Source organism: Furipterus horrens, unplaced genomic scaffold (genome assembly GCF_987537825.1).
Source record: "Furipterus horrens unplaced genomic scaffold, mFurHor1.1.pri manual_scaffold_7, whole genome shotgun sequence".
NCBI lineage: Eukaryota > Metazoa > Chordata > Mammalia > Chiroptera > Furipteridae > Furipterus > Furipterus horrens.
This window is the reverse complement of record NW_028327177.1, coordinates 138705816-138722467: the sequence shown is the minus strand read 5'-3', so window position 1 is coordinate 138722467 and position 16652 is coordinate 138705816. Positions and strand designations below refer to the sequence as shown.

General features: G+C 57.4%; 1 protein-coding gene across 1 annotated transcript in view; it reads left to right on the top strand.

Annotated features, from left to right (window-relative positions):
* Positions 1-7685, top strand: part of CCDC12 (coiled-coil domain containing 12) — a 38438-nt gene extending 30753 nt beyond the window's left edge. The window contains exons 3-7 of the mRNA XM_090284641.1: positions 4384-4463; positions 5778-5839; positions 6071-6105; positions 7109-7185; positions 7297-7685. Of these exons, the coding sequence (XP_090140767.1) occupies positions 4384-4463; positions 5778-5839; positions 6071-6105; positions 7109-7185; positions 7297-7379 (337 nt within the window). The 3' untranslated portion in view covers positions 7380-7685. The remainder of the gene's footprint in view (positions 1-4383; positions 4464-5777; positions 5840-6070; positions 6106-7108; positions 7186-7296) is intronic.
* The last annotated feature ends 8967 nt before the right edge of the window (positions 7686-16652 follow it).

The window sequence follows — 16652 nt, the reverse complement described above, 5'->3', positions numbered from 1 at the left end:
GCAAACGCTTGGCTCTGGTCGTGGCCTTGAGCAGCTGATGGCTCTTTCTGAGCCACCTCTTGGGATGGGCACCTGGGCTTCTGGTGGGCCGCGGGCTAACTCAGCTGGGTGAGCCTGGGCGAGTACCCGGGGCTGGCTCTGGCTCTCCTGGCCTGCCTGTTTTTAAGGTGAAGGCATGACTGCATTATTTCTGCCTCTAACGCCTGTGAGCCACTGTGATTTTAGGAGCTCAGGAAGGGTCCTCGCAGCTGGGACAGCTGACACGATGGGATTGGGGAGGGCAGAGAAGTTTCAGGAATGGTGCTTTAGGTCAGACCTGCAGAGGTGGGGGGATGGGTGAGACACAGCGTGGTTTTTCCCCCTCAAGACATGCTGAGGGCGCAGAGCACTGGCTGAGCCACCTGTGGCCTTGGGCAGGACCCCAGTCACTGCGTCAGGCAGCCTTCCTCTTCCACAGTGACTGCCAGCCCCTGGGGAGCCGGTGGGGGAAGCTGGGTGGGGGTCCACCTCTAAGCCAGAGACGTGGGTTTGGATTCTGGCTCTGGCTCTCCTTCACTCAGAGACCTTGGGCACATCCATGAATCTCTGACATCCTCTGAGGCCCATTTGCTAGTGAAGGGGTATCTGGAAACTTCCTTTCCCTTTGGAGTTCTAGAACTCTGCTCCTGGGCTTCACATTTTATGGAGAACACCAGCTTTCTCCACCCCCTTCCTGAGTGGCACATCTGGAAGGTGTGAAAAACACCCTCAAAGGGTGATTTCCACAGAATCTTCCTGGCTAGCCAACCGCTGTGGGCCGTGCAGCTGGCCTTGAGGAAGGCCTCACGGTGGTCATCAGACCTGCTCCAGCACTTGACAGGTCCCCCCAGATACCGGAAGGAAGCAGAGGTGAGGAAATGAAAAGAACCTTTCCCCGTTTTCAGAAGGAGACTCAGTAGGATGTGAACTCGGATGTCGCCCTGTTGTTTTGCCACAAAGACAATGGAGCCTGACCCAGCCATGGTCCAGCCCCTGCAACTCCCGGGCACAGCCTCTTTACTTCCTATGTTGTCTTTCCAAGCAGTGAGGGGCCCACAGAGCCCCAAGCTACCTGTGAGGCCCTTTGCCGAGTGCCCTCTCTGAATTCCAGAGGCGAGCATGTGCCCAGCCCAGGCCTTCCGGGTGCCAGGTGCTGACGCTGCATCTCTAGGAGCTTGTAGGGGCAGGGGGGGCAGGACAGACATACAGCCATCCAGGGACCACGTGATTTCTTCTGTGTATGGAGTAATGGGGCAAAGGGGGGGTCCAGGAGAGGAGTGCTCAGCCGTACCTTGGGGGGGGGGGGCGTTTAGGGAAGGGGAGGGCCGCTCACAGTGACATCTGTTTGGATTAGCTCTTGAAGTCTAACGGGCAGGAAAAGGTGTATCAGGCAAGGCTGGCAGTGATCCAGGGGACACATCTGATTGGAAATCAGGCTGTGGGGACCAATGTCAGTTGACGCCAGGACTGAGTGAAGGGGTTTAGACTTGCTCGGGGGACACTGGGGACCCTGGGTCAGAGGGAGAGAGAGAGGAGATATCCAGGTGGCGGCTGTGTGTGCCCTCTGTGAGAGAGATGGCCAGGCCCGACTCAGACAATGGCTGCCCACATGGAGAGGATGTGAGTGGTCAGGGCCTTTAGGTGCAAAGGGCAGGGTCCTAAGAGGCACTGGGCTCACTGGGCTTCCCTCTGAGATCATTCCCTTTAGACTCTAAAGCACTCCCTTCAATGTTTCTTTAAGAACAGATCCTCTGATGATTCATTTTCCCAACTTTTCTGTGTCTGGAAAAGTCTTTCACTGAAGGCCTTTTTAACTTAGAGTTTATGGAGCCATTGTTTCTGTTGAGAAGTCAGCTGTCAGTCTTAGTTTCTGCTTTGCTGGTCGGATGTCGGTGTATTTTAAGAATTTCTCTGTCTCAGTAGCTGGACAGTGATTTGCGTAGGCCTGCTTTCCTTTGGAGTTTGTTTCTTTAATGTATGGCTTGATGTTTTTCATTGATTTTATAAAAAATGTTTTAGTCCTTATCTCTTTCCTGTTTCCAGGACTTTAATTACATGTATGTTAGAGCTTCTCATCTTGTTGCACATGTCTCTTATGTTCTTTTCTGTACTCTCTAACTTCTCTTCCTCTCTGCCTCAGTCTGGGCGTTTTCTGGCCTGTCTTACAGTTCACTAATCCTTTTGTCACTGTATCCAAACTGCTGCTAAACCCCACTTATGGACTTCTTAATGTTGGGTGTGTTTTTGGTTATCGAATTCCCATCTGTTTACCTTTTAAAGCTTTGGATTCTCTGCTGAAATTCTCCATTTTGTGTTTTACCTTCTTGAACTTATTAATTTCATTTCTGATCATTGCAATATCTGGATCTCCCGTGAGGGTACTTCTGCTGTCTTTATTTTTTCTCATGGCTTTGAGTAAATCCTGGATATTGGGTATGAGAAATTCTAGGGATAATTTGAGGTTCTAGATAATTGGTTTTCCTCTAGAGAGAATTGATCCCAGCCTCTGGCAGGCAGCGGGGCGAGTGGTGCCATCACCCACCCTCTAGGGACGGAGGAAGAGGCCTCCTTGCACCAGTGCCCCGTAACATTGTCCCTCCTGCCCAGGGGCAGGCCAGTCGGAGGCTACTGATGCCAAGCTGTGTGTCTGTCCTGAGGACGGGGGTCATAGCAGAAAGCTGGGGGCTGCTGTGTGACTTTGCAGTTGCTTCTGGGTCTCCCGGTCCCCCTACTGTGCCCTGTGCTGTGTCCTCCCTCAGTCCAGCAGTGTGGGTGCTTCCTTCTGTGAGTCCTGGGGACAGTTCCCGTGGGACTCCTTCCACGCTGATTTCTCACAGAACCCGGGAGCCAGTTAGAGAGAGACAGTTTTTCCCTCACCAATCCCTGCAGTCTCCCACACCCAGTTTCTCTTCCGCTTTTCACCTCACCCTGTTGTGAGGGAAGGTCACACCCTACTGTGACCTGAAGTTTACCTGAGGCAGGCAGGGGGGGCCCGGGCACAGGGTGGGTGTCCCCGCTCCTTAGAGTGGGCCCAGGCTTCCTGGCACTACCCCCCAGGGAACAAAGGTTTGGCCTAGCCCCAGGGCTGTGGCCTCCGGGGCCCTGGCAGAGGGGAAGGGGCAGGAGGTGCTGGTGAGTAGGGGACTGAACTTGACATCAGGAGGTCCCCAAGGCCAGAACGCTGCCACCTGCTGTGTGGTCACAGACACCTGCCACCTCGCCTCTTAAAAGGCCTGCCTGCCCTTTGGCGGCCTGGCACAGAGAGAGGGTTCAGTAGACGAGACTGTGGGAGGTCTCCTGTCTGGAAAATGTCCTCCGTCCTGGAGGCCCAGGACTTCTGAGGGACAGCGGTCTTAGAAAGGGCTCGGAAGCGATCGATCGTGTGACAGGAGGACCACCCATACTGCACTGTCACCTGGCTGGCAGGTGGGGGGGCCACTTCTGCCTCCCCAAGGCCTAGATGGTCTGACCTAGTGGCTCAGTCTTGCCTTATTAAGCAGGAACCCCACCCCCACCCCCACCCCCATGGAGTCACCAGGGGCCCCTGCCTGCGGACAAGCCTCTGTGTGTGGCTCAGGGAGTGCCCGAGGAGACTCAGCTACGGGGACAGGGACACTGCCCGCTGGCCGTTCCGGTGTGTGGCTCTGGTCCCTCCTGGCCGCCCTTCTCAGAGGTCTGAGGTCTGCCCTGGTAGCATTTTAAAGGCCTCGCAGGGGCAGGGCTGTGCGGGCCTTGAGGCTTTCGCAGCCTTGCACACGCGTGCCTCTTCCCTCGGCCCTTGCCGGCCATTCCCAGCACACACCGACCCTCGCCGCCAGTAGCTGAGGGACTTGCACCAGCGGCCCCAGGGCACGAAGGCTCTGAGAAGGAGGCCAGGCTTGGGGGACCAGCAGGTGACCACTGGCTTGCTCTCTAGGAGTGGCCCTGGATTGCATCCGTACCTTGCCATGATCTCAGGGGCTGCAGCCCCTGCTGTGTGACCCGATGAAGATGGTGCAGTCTCTCTGACCCTCAGATCCCTTAACTGTCGAAGGACGCTCATCCAGGGGTGACAGAGGGTGAATGCTGCTTGGGCACCCCTGGCCCCGGCGCCAGACGAGAGCCGCCAGAGCCGGCAGGGCCTTGGGGGAACGGCCAGTCTGGCTGCTGAGTGGCAGATGGCAGGCCGAGGCTCAGGTGGGGGTGGGGCGGGCCCCACTGATGCTCTGTCCCTGGGCTCCCCCTTTCACCAGGTCATCTCCGGAGAGGAGGGACGTCAGGCATAAGCAGCCAGTGTGGCATCGTCACAGTCTGACCTGCACATGGGTGAGATGACCAAGACTGTGCCATGCTTACTCCATCTCTGCTTGTTCTCTGCTTCCGCAGGGAGCTCAGGCTTCGCAACTACGTGCCCGAGGACGAGGCCCTGAGGAAGCGGAGGGTGCCCCAGGCCAAGCCGGTTGCAGGTGGGTAGAGGCTGAGTGTCTGTGTCTGCCCCGTGGCGCTGCCAGCTGCCTCTGCCTTGAGAAGCGTCGCCCTCTCTTAGAGAATGACTAGCTGGCAGTGCCAGGGCTGGAGCTTGGGCCTCGGGGACCCCCCATCACCATCTCCCGGCAGATGTGCAAGTAGTCGGTGCTGGGCGACCGGGGAAGCAGTCAGGGCGCTGGGCCTGTTGGTGGAGCCTGCTCTGGGCTGCTCTCGCCTGGACAGCGAGGCCGCCCGGGGACAGGCCACGTCTCAGAGGGACCCTTGGCGGGCCAGACTGGGAGACCCTGACGAGGGGCTCCGGGGCCGTTCAGGTGCTCAGGAGAGAGGTGGGCAGGTAGATGCCCCCTGGGTGGAGGTGTGGCAGAGCCAGAGCAAACGAGGTGGGGGAGGTGTCCTCGTGGGGCGGGGAGCGCTGGGTGTGGGGAACAGCACGGCCGCCACCTATCAGAAATGTTGGGGCGCCGCTTACCACTCAGATGCCTGGCTCTTCTTATTCTTTGCTTTTGTTATCAGTTTTCTATTAGATGAGAAACAAGTGAATAAATACAACTGCCTTGTAAAACACTAAAGTGCTGCCCATGTAGCCACACCCCAGTGTGCTTCCTCATCTCCTTTGCCCCTGAAATCCCCACATGTGTCCCAGGTGTTTTGGGTCTCATGCCTCAGGGTCAGCAGTGGGGCTGGAGGGGCTGAGGCAGGGCCAGGGGGCCGTGAGGGAGCATGGGGGCTGTGACGGAGGCTGGAGGAAGCCCGTGGAGCCCAGGCTTGGTGTTACTGCTCCCAGTGTCTCTGCCCACAGGGGCAGAGCCCCCCTGGTCAGACCGCCTGGAGGCCCTGGTGCTGTGAGCAGCTGGGACGTGCCTGAGGGCAGGCCACCTCCAGGAGCTGTGTCCCCGCCAGTCCAGGGCCCAGAAGACGCCCTCAGAGCACAGGAGCCGTGGAGGTCATGGGAAAAGCCAGTTCTCCGGGCCTTTCGCAGAACCATACTTTGGACGTAACCAGGCAACTGGTGTTTCACAGTTGCGGGCACAGGGGAAGTCTGGGCTCTGTCTAGTCAGCGGGCTGCCTGCTGCTGGCCCTCCGTCAGCCCCAGACCTTCCTCCGGAGCTGCCTTTGCAGGGTCTTCGCGTCTGGCTGACTGGGGGCGGAGGGGAGATGTGGGGACAAGAGAGCCCAGGGTCTCCCAGGGGCCTGCCTGCACCCTCCTCCCTCTGCTGGGGCTGCAGTGTGCACCGTCCCCACGAGTGGCTGGCCTCTCTGACGGGCCTGCCTTGTTGTCTTGCACCCTCTAGTGGAAGAGAAGGTGAAGGAACAGCTGGAGGCCGCCAAGCCTGAGCCCATCATCGAGGAAGTGGTGAGCGCCCGGGGAGGGCCCTTCTCGTTGCTTCTGTGGGTCGTTTCTCCTTCCGCACCTGCTCTCCTCTCCCGTCCCTTCTCTCCGCTTCTTTATTCGCTCCCCCTTCCCTGCTTTCCCTTCCCCCTCCTTCCTGTCCTGTCTCCCATTTCCCTACCTCTGTCCCCTGTCTTCCTACTTCCTTTGGGGCTGGGCCCCTCCAGCCCCGACATGTGTCTCCTCCCTCCCCAGGACCTGGCCAACCTGGCGCCCCGGAAGCCTGATTGGTGAGCGTTGCTGGGGGGTGGGGTGAGGGGGCTGGCTGAGGTGGGCGCTCTGGGTGCCCGGCATTGGCCCCAGCCTGGGCCTTCCCACCCTCACAGTGGGGAGATGGGCAGCAGAGACCTACACAGCTACACAGGTCATTACCGTCTGGAGTGCTGAGAAGGACAGAAATGGAGAGTGAGAGGAAAGTGACGGGCGTGGCACCTGGCGCAGGGGAGAGCTCTGGCGGGGAGTGGGGGTGGCAGCAGTACCCTCAAGAAGGGTGAGGACCTACCCACCTCAGAGATCCCCCCTTTGAGCAAGGCTGACCTTTGCCCTCAGGGAGCTGCAGGGTCAGGGAAAGATGGTGGTTTCCGTCCCAGATATGCCACCTTTGGCCTCAGTTTCCTCTTTGCATTGAGGATGCTCAGCCTTCCCCAGTGCCCCTGTGACTGGGCTAAAGGAAGAGGGTGAGAGCGGGTCTGTGGTCTGGGCCTAACTTTGGGCCAGAGGTAGAGGCCCTGTCCCTCTGGTCTGTAAGTCTGTCCAGCACGACACACGAGGAAGGTGTTCCTATTTGATGAGACAAGCACGTGGCCCATGAGAGGACCCCCGGAGCCAGGGAGACTGGGCAGTGTGTGCACTTCCGGAAGCCCCGGGTGGTAAAGTGAACAGTCGCTGGAGGAGAAGCAGGACTCACAGTGGGCTGGGCAGGCCACTCCCTAATGGTGACCAAGGGAACCCCTAGGAGGCCACCTCCCCTTGCACACCTGGACTCAGTTGCCTGTGTGGGGTGTGTCTGCAGGGCTGGTCCCTGCGTCACTGGGACTGGGAGGGATGGCTGCTGCTGAGTTTTGGGGGTGCAGAAAGGGAGAGAGGACCAACCTGGCCTCCTTCCCAGGACAGTGTGTCCCTTCAGACAACTGAGTGTGAGTCCTGATGCCCGAGGGCTGCGGGCAAGGGGGGCCTGTGGGCTGCACCCGGCCAGCCTCCAACCTCTGGCCTCCTACCGCCTCCCTGCTGTAGGGACCTCAAGAGAGACGTAGCCAAGAAGCTGGAGAAACTAGAAAAGCGGACCCAGAGAGCCATTGCTGAGCTGATCCGTAAGTGCAGACAGAGGCTGGCTGGGGGGGTGGGGTGGGGGGCTGTCCTCTGGGTGGTGGCAGCCCCAGCGCAGGGCCCCTCTCCACCCCTCCTATCTGCTGTCCCTGCAGGTGAGAGGCTGAGAGGCCAGGAGGACAGCCTGGCCTCTGCAGTGGAAGCCACCACCGGACAAGAGGCCAGTGATTCTGACTGAGGCGTGCCCTGTCCCCTCACCTGCCTGTCCGGCCTGCCCTGTAGCAGGTGGTCTTGGACAAGGGTGGGGCTGAGCTCACCATCACTTCCAGTTTGCTTTCAGAGAAGTGACCTGGCGCGCCAGCAGTCTGAACCCCACCGTGGGGTGGGCAGCTCCTGGTCTCCTGAGTGGTCCCAGCGCCCCAAGTGAAGATAGCCAGAGCAGTTCTGCAGGCTTGCTGTGTCTGTACATATGTATTCTGTATTGTGGACTGTTTTTTATTTCTGGAAATACAAACATGCAGACGCCTTGGGTGGCAAAACTCTTTATCAGATGTTTCCTGGGCCCTTGGGGAGCTGTGGGTTTGGGCCCCGGGACAGGGTAGCTGTAGAGCTGATGCTTAATAGGAGTGAGCCCTGTGCTGGGCTGCGCACGTTGAGGCTGACCTTCCGGGCCCAGTCTCTGGTCATCGGTGGTCATCTCTTAACCCTTGAGTGACAGGCAGGGTCTGAGAGCGTTCTCGTAAGACCTGTCCAGGGCGAGGCCTGCAGGCTCCCACCCTGGTCTGTGGACCCTCCCAGTGTGAGAGAGAGAAAGAGACTGTGCCCGTGCAGGGGGTGAGCTGTGCCCGGTGGCCTCTGTCCAGACTGCCGCAGGTAGGCAGCCCCAGGCACTGTTCTTTCTCACCCAAGATGAAATTTGCATACCTTTGTAACTAGTAAAGATACTGAATTCATAATTTTAAAACCCCTGGAAAAGAAATCTCCAGGCCCAGTGATTTTACTGGAGAATTAATACAGCAGTCCCTCTCTGTAGCGCGGTTCACTCATTGCAGCCTCACTGTATCGCGATGTTTTTAAAAATACTATAATTATTTATCGCGGATTTTTCGCTATTTTGTGGGATTTTGCGGTACTGTATATGTATGTTGTTAAAAGTTACGTAGGTTTAAGAGTGTAGAATAAATGTAAGGTTCCTACTTCGCGGGGGAGTCTAGAACATAGTACCTGTGATAAGTGAGGGAATATTGTATACAGGATTCATGCATTTCCTGTCAAAATCCCAATAAGATCTTTAGGTATAGGCAAGATTATTCTAAAGTGTATCAGGAAAAGCAAAAGAACTAGAATAGCTTATTTTAACTAGAAGAATAAAGAATGAGGAGTCATTAACCATCTCAAGACTTACTATGAAGCTGCAGTAATCAAGATGGTAGTGTTGGTGGAAAGATAGGCACATAGATCAATTGAAGAGGATGGAAAAGTCAGAAGTAGTCACGCACAAGGCCCACTGCTTTTTGGCAAAGGTGCAAAATGAGCTCAGGGAGGGAGCAGAGTCTTCAGCGAATGGTGCTAAAGGGACCGGATGGCCATGGCCGAGAGAGGAGCCCCAACTGAAACCTCAGACCTGAGACAAAAATTAAAGTGAGTCATAAGTTTAAATGTCAGCTGTAAAAGTAACAACGTCTAGGAGAAAACCTTCAGGACCCAGAGCTTGGTAAAGGGTCCTTAAGTCACGAGACCAAAAGCACAATTCATGAAAAACAGAGAAATCTGAGTTAACGAAAATGAAAAGCTTATGCTCTGCTGAAGTCTTAAGAGAGAAAAGCTACAGACTGAGAAAATATTTGCAAATGCCACATCTAATAAAGGGCTCCCAATGAGAACATTAATAAGGAATTCTCGAAACTCAACAGGAAAAAAGAAATGCCAGTTAGAAAATGGGCAAAAGACATGAAGATATAAATAGCAGACACATGAAAGATACTCAGCATCGGTACCTATTTAGGGACATGCAAATTAAAACCATGGTGACATTATACACCTAGTAGAACAACTTAAATTTAAAATGCAGATAGTAAGTGCTGGCAAGGATGTGGAGAAGCTGGAAGCCTCTCATTGTTGGTGGGAGTATAAATGGTAGTCACTCTGGGAAATCATTTGGCAGTTTCTTAAGAAACTAAGAGTACAATCCAGCAATTGTACTCCTGGCAGTTATTCCAGAGAAATTAAAAAAACAAAACAAAATTATTCGCACAAATGGACATAGCAGATATAAAAATTATGTACACAAATGTTCATAGCAATTTGATTTGTAATCGCCAAAAGCTAGGGTGGGAAGTGTCACATGCATTATTGCTTAATGAATGCTGGATAATTTGAGTTTGTTCAGGATGTATCAGTTTTAAAAACTGAAATCAGGCCAACATGTAGTCTTAGTGTAATTTCCCTTCCTTTAGTTTGCAATTAAAATGTTACACAAAAATGGGTGAAATGAATACGCTAAGAAATTCTGACACGTGGCACGCGGGCATTCCTCCACCCGGTCCTGTCCTCTGGGGACTCACGGAGTGGAAAATTAAAAGTGTTTTATTCTGTGGAAGAACCAACCCACCCACAAAACGTCCTTCATTAGGTGACTCATTAAACTGTGGCGCATCCGCACCATGGAATCCTACTCAGCAGTGAAAAGGACGAACTGCTGATAAAAGGAGTGGCCTGGGTGGCATGAAAATATGTATCTCCTGTGATTTCCTGTCTGTAACATTCTTGAAATGACAAAGTCAGAGACCGAACAGATCCGTGGCTGCCAAGGGTTAGGCTCGGTAGGGACTCATGTGACTCTCTCAGGGGTATGGTTTGAAGAGCTCTGTGGTGCTAGAGTGGGTTCCGACTGCAGTGGTGAGTACGCGAGTCTGCACGTGTGAGCAAATGGAATGAAAGCATATGCACATCACTTCCGGTCCCAGTGAACCATAATTACGGAAGACGTAACGGGAGTGGTACACAGGACTGCTCTGTACTCCTTTTAACTTCCTATGGATCTATACTTCACAATGCAGAGTTTAAAAATACTTTCAGTGGTGAGCAAAGGAAATGGTAAAACATGTTAATAAAGTTTGTACATCTTTTAAAAGTATGCTTTCTGTGTTCAAAAAGACAACAAGCTTTCTGAAGTCTTGTGGAAGATCAGATTGGGGTAGTTCAAAGTGGGTCACAGTGAGTCCTGGCCTTGGTTAGAGGGGCAGGTGGGGACTCTCAAGCCAGCTGCCCCTTTGTCATAAGGGCTGTGGCCGCGCCTGGCTCTGGTGATGGACTCCTAGTGCACCCACTGCTCCCAGCTCACCCAGCAGCTCTCCAGGACAGCCCTGACTGACCTTCCAAAACTCTGGGTACCTGCTGCTTGATATCCTCGAAGAATCTGGTGTCAGGCCGGGAATGTTCTGCAACAATATGGATGCCCCTTCCCCAGCAGGTAATGGCCCAGGGACCCAGGCTTGGTGCCTCTGGGTGAGAGGGAGGCAGCAAGAGGCCCAGGAGGAAGTCGCACCTCGGACTGCATGGCTGGCCCCCTGGGGGCTGGTGCAGGGCCTGTATCACAGTGAGGGATGGTGGACTTGGGATCAGAGAAGCGCAGCCCCTGAAGTCACAGGGGAAGTTTGTGTCGTGCACATCAGGTGTGTGAAGGTGACCAGTTTGGGCAAATCTACTCCCCTGGACTCTGCCTGTCAGCCCTCAAGCACCAGGCACCTTCCTAGCCAAGTCCCCTGTTGGGGTCCGATGCTGCTGCTCGCTGTCACCTCAGCTCCAGCGTGCGAGATGCCCACACACCTTCGAGTGGCCTCTCCAAGGGCTTCTGAGCCACGTCTGGGGCCTGCCACAGCACTGTCCACCCCCGCGGGGGCTGGGGACTCAGGCACTAATTTTTCCTGTTTCCTGGGTGCCTACCATGTCCTGGGCACTGCCAGGGGCTGCAATGCAGCCAGGACTCTGACAACAATGCCCTTGCCCTCCAGGAGCAAGCTGGACTCCCAGAGTGTCTCGGGATCTGTGCAGGGAGCCAAGACGCACCCTCAGGCCAGTCTGAAGACCTTGCCCCAGAACCGCCTGGCTGGGCATTACAGTGGGACAGTGAGTAGTGGGGATCTGGGGTCCTAAGGGCACAGTGAGTGCACCCAGCCCCAGACCGCCTGGAGCAGAATCTCCGGGCAGCCTTTAGTTTCCCAGTGTCCTCCTGCGGCCACTGGGGGGCAGCAGGAGACGTGGACCCAGGGCCCCTGAGGGGAGTGTGGCTCAGCACAGCCTGCTTTTCCCGCAGCTGGAGTGAGGCTTGTGTAACGTACATCACCCCACCAGAGAAAGCACCTCTGTCCTTTCCCATGGGGCCTGTGTCATTTAAGTGGCTGATATCAGAGATGATCCCAAGAGTGGGACTCAGTCGACCCAAAACCCAGCATAGTGGGGGCCATGTCCTGGGGACAGCAACCCCGGCCCTACCCTATGCTGGCCTTTCTCAGGCACCAGGCACTTCAAGGGGTGTGGGCTCCAGGTAGGGTGTCTTGAGTGCCCTCCCAACCCTGGGGAGAGCACCAGCTCTGCCAGGTCCCAGGCAGCCTCATCCTCCTCTCTTGCAGGCATGTGTGAGGGGTGTGTGGACAGAATAGGCCAGGATGTGGACACACGGTAGCCTGGCTGGGAAAGGGCTGCCTGGAAGGTCTGGCCCCATTAGCTCGTGGGCCAGGCCTGAGCATTTGTTGGCTCCCAAGATGCCTGTTGTTGACCCAGGGGCCATCCAGGTGGTGGTGGGCAGCGGGTGGGCTCACCGAACAAATGGGCCTGGGTGAGCAGAAGTGGGGGATCCACAGAGTGGAGTGGGTATCTGTGTTGGACCCTCGGCCTGCTTCCCTCCCAGGCTCAGGCCCGGCCTTGGGGCCTTGGGGCCTCTGGGTGCCGTGGACCGGGCAGGGGTGTCCGGGCTGAGTTTCCCGGCCAGCCTGCCCTTTCTCTATGTATTTACTGGTTTTCTTTAAATGTTCCCATTACTCAGGCCTCCTGTGGGCACTGAAACAGAAATAAATCCCACAAGGCAGCCCAGCCAGAAGCCGGGAATCCGATTCCCCCTCAAAGGCCGGAAGAGGCCCTTGGGCAGAGTGCGCCAGGCCACAGTGGCCCACACACTCCACGTCGTCATGAATATGGCCATGCACACACCTTGCACACACATGCATTCACACATGCATACCCCCTGACGCCTTGCTCCACATGTGCATATGCAGGCTCTCGTGTGTCCCCCCCAATGGATTTCCCTAATGCATACACATTCAGACACACTTATAAACTGACCTCACTCGCACACGTTCATTTACCTGTACACACCCCCATGCAGACTCAGTTCACGCACACACACTCACCCCCACACACACCGTGGGTCACAAACTCAGTCACCCTCAAGGCGCCGGTGAGCGGGACAAGTGGCAGGCTGTAGGGGCGGGAGGATGCATGCCCCCGTGCAGCTCCAGAGGACAGTGGCCTCATGGGAGCGCAGGCCCAAGGCTGCCAGGGCTTCTGAATTTTTAAGAGAAACTGGAAAGCTGAATTTTTTATGTGAAATATCCTGATTTTTAAATGTTGGCTCAAGATGTTGAAAATACTGTGAGAGCCAAACCAAACATGTCTCTGGGCCAAATTCCACCCGCAGGCGGCGTTCTCAGACCACGGGTCCACACAGACACACACATGCACACACACATGCACACAGACATGCATGCAAACATGCAAATAGGCACACTGGTACAATGCAGTCACACAGACACTATACACATGCCGACACAGACACATACAAACATGAAACATAGGTATACATACCACAGAACCATGAACTGACAATACAAACACAACAGACACTGGCAGCTAGTCAGGTACACGCACAGACACACATGGCACATCCCTCTCTGTCACTGACGTGGGTGAGCTTGTTGGGGACAGGTAGCCTGACGGCGTGGCCTCTGGGCAGGGCCGGGGCACTGTGGTTCACACCCAGGCTGTCCCCTGACTCCTATAGGCCACAGCAGAAACAGGGTGCTGGGGCAGAGGGTCCCCAGGAGGGACAGGTTGTCCGGGCACTACTGCAGAGCACAGTGTGCGCAGTGGAGAGGAGCAGGCAGGTGAAGGGCCTCGCGTGCCAGGGTCTGGGAGTGTTTGGACCCTGGGGTGGCCACAAGCCCACCCCCCCAGGTCCAGAATCAGCCTGGCCTCAGCCCCTCCTCCTTGCCACTGGGCAGGACAGCCAGCAGGAGCTGTGGGGGCCGCTCCCCTGCAGAGTTGCCTACCAGAGCACTGGGCATGCCAACCCCCCCCCCCCACACACACACAGTGGTTCTGGAGAACTTCGAATGGACCTTCCAATCAGGACCCCTGGGTGGGGTGGAAACCCACCTCTGTATCCCCACTAACACTGACATGAGGAGTGGGAGTGCCTTAACAATAGGTGCATAATAAATGCAGGCACATGAAGGGACCCCACCCTCCTTCCCAGCAGATGGAAGGCTGAGGCCAGAAGGGACAATTGTAGGCCTGGAATCTGGTCTGCACCCTGTCCCCCAGACCCCAGCCCTTGGATGGGAGAAGCTACACAGAATCCACGGCCACCACCTTTGGGCCCCTCCACCCACTCGTCTGTGAGGCTGATGAAGGAGGGAACCTGTTACTTGGGGATGTCCTGGCCTGGCGTCCAAGAGAGGGATAGGAGCCTTATCCAGGCAGCTAAAACCCAGCCTGGGGGCCACTGGGGAATCGGGTGGGGTGCTGAGCTCACACAGGCCAGGAGACCTGGACAGGGACCTGACCTCAGAGGAGAAGCAGGCTCAGAGAGAGCAGGCTGCTGGGCCAGGGTCATACAGCACACACGGAGCCAGCCAGCGCCCGGGCTCCTGCCTGGCTCTGGGGTGCCCCACTGCCCCAGCCAGTGCTTGTTTCAGTTGGCCACGGGAGCCCCAAGCTGGCATCGCTGCTCTGGCGCTGGCTGGGGAGGCGTCGGGGACAAGCAGCGGGACCCACTCCAGCCTGTTGTGCCCAGCAAGCCACACTCCTCCACCCCTCTGCCTGGGGTCCCCACGGCCAGACCTGTCTTCTAACAACTGAGGCAGAGCCAGGACTCGCTCCGACCTCACCCCCACCGGGACAGGGTAGGGCAGATCCATGTCCCCTCACACACCCTCAGATCAAGGCTGTGTCCTCTCAGAGCCCCGGGCAGGGTTGTGCCCCTTTTGAACTTCCAGAGACCTCGGGCCCCTTTCCCTGCTTTCCCTCTTACCGCCTCCCCAGGGTGAGGGCTGAAGGGCGTGGACCGTCATGCCCACCGCCGTGGGGACACGCGTGGAGCCAAGCTCAGTCTTTGTTCTTGAAAGGCTTGCAGGTTGAGGGTGGGCAGAGCTGTCTAGCCCGCCCTGAAGCCTGGCCTGGGTTCCGGGGGCCCCAGGAGGACCCTGTCCCAGGCTGGGTTGACAGGAGACAGGCCGAAGAGGGCCTGTCCACGTGCCCCAACAGGCGGGAGCTGGAGGCCACCTTCCTGTTCCGACTTGGAGTCTGGGGCAGCCCAGGAGGTGCCTGGACACCGTGGCCAAGGAGGCTGGGGAGTCGGGGTCTCTCAGCGCCCTCCTCCCTCCCTGCCTGCCTGCCGCTGGACTCGCTGGTGTTGACGTGTTCCCTGCGGCTTGGCTGGGCTGTGAGGCCTCGAAGGGAGAAGTGACCACCTGGCTCCAGCCCCTGCTCAAGGCAAACAGGGTCCTGACTGCCCGCCAGGCCCACTGAGGGCTCACCCTTCTCTGCCAGCACCTGGATGGCCCGGGCGAGGCTCAGGGGCCTCTCCGAGTGGGGAGACCGGCGCTGGCCCAGGAGATCCAGGTCTAGCCAAGGAGACCTGGTCCTGGCTGAGGGGCCTGGACTGCTGTGTCAAGTCCTGTCCTGTCCCTGGCATCCAGGCCAGGGGGGAAATGGTGCCCAATCTAAAGGGGGAGGCCCGGCCCTGCCTGAGCGAGGATCCATGGCAAGTCCTGGGGGCATTTAGTCCAAAGGAGAAGCACAGGCCTACTTTGGGGGTCCATGTGAAGGGAAGGTGAGAAGTTCAAGGGGTGAGCACCGCACGGCCCTGAGGGCTCCCAGTCTGAGGGGTGAGCACAGCCCAGTCACGCAGGAAGCTCCCCAGTCTGCGGGAAGAGGCTAACCCTGTCCTGGGGGGCCCGGCTGGAATGTTTCGGGTCAGTGGGCCTCACAGTCTACTCCAGGAACCTCCGGAAGGGCCTGGGCTGGAAAATGGGCCCTGGGCTGGGCAGGAGGCCCCGTGGCCTGGAGGTCTTGTGGCTCTGAGCCCTGGAGAGGGGCGTCAGACCCCCCTGGGACGGGGTTCAAGGTCTGTCCCGCATAGATCTCCTTTCCCCAGCCAGTGTCTCATCCAGGGTCCTTCCTGACAGCAGCACCTACCGCCCCCATCACCATCTCCCTGCCTGGCTACCTGCCTCCCCTGACCCTGTGACCTCCTCTGGCCTCCGCATTAGAGCAGGGACTCTTCCAAGTGTTGTTCTCCCTCTAGGATTTCCAGCCCTCATGGGCGTCCTCAACTTGGCTCAGTGGCCCTGCAGGGCCCTGTGCGTCCTATACCGCCCCAAGCAGGTCACGCCGCACGGAGCCAGGACTCTGCAATTGTTTGCTCTGCCCGCCATTGGGGAGGTCAGGTGGGGCGGGGCCTGGGGCCGCTCAGTGTGCCCATGCCACCCACCATGTGAGCTTGTGGTCCTGGCCTCGTGACCCCTGGCCTAGCCCCCATGTGGGGGGTGTTGTTGGAGGTGGGGAGCACTTCCTGGTTGCTGAGTTCATGGAGAACAACAAGACAGTGTGAGCTGGAAGTGAGGGGGTGCCAGGCCAGGCTGGGGCACCAGCTTGTGCACAGGCCCAGAGGCAGGGCCACCTTCAGGACCTAGGAGCACGCCCGGTGTGGCCAGGGCATGGGTGGCTGCAGCCGGGTCACTTCTCAGTGTCAGGCCAAGGAGGGCCTGTGCCCCTCTAGGGACTGGGCTGAGCAGGGGCCAAGGAAGGTGGTGGGTGCTTGGTGGGGACGCTCAGTGACCGTCTCAGGTCCCTAGTGAGTGGCTGAGTCACAGAATCCCACCAGCCAGCTCCCTGGGCTCTGAGCCCTGGCTCCCTAACAATTCCTGAGCTGGAGCAGAGGCCCCAGCCAACCTTTCACTCAATGGCCCTGGCCATGGTCCAGGCTGGGGGCTGGGAATCAAATGCGGGGGCTCCCTGAATGGCTCAGCCTCCACGGGGCACAGCAGACAGGCAGAAAGGGATCCAGAGCAGGGCCTCAGGCTTGGGGTGTGCGGCCCAGGACCTGAAGGGTCTACTGTCGGCCCTGGGGAGACAGTGATTGGGGGCCAGGTGGAGAGCTGGCTTAGGGGAGTTTCTTTCCCCATGGGGCTGGGGTTCCAGTGTGGGGAGCAGGGGAGGTGGCAGCTGGTGG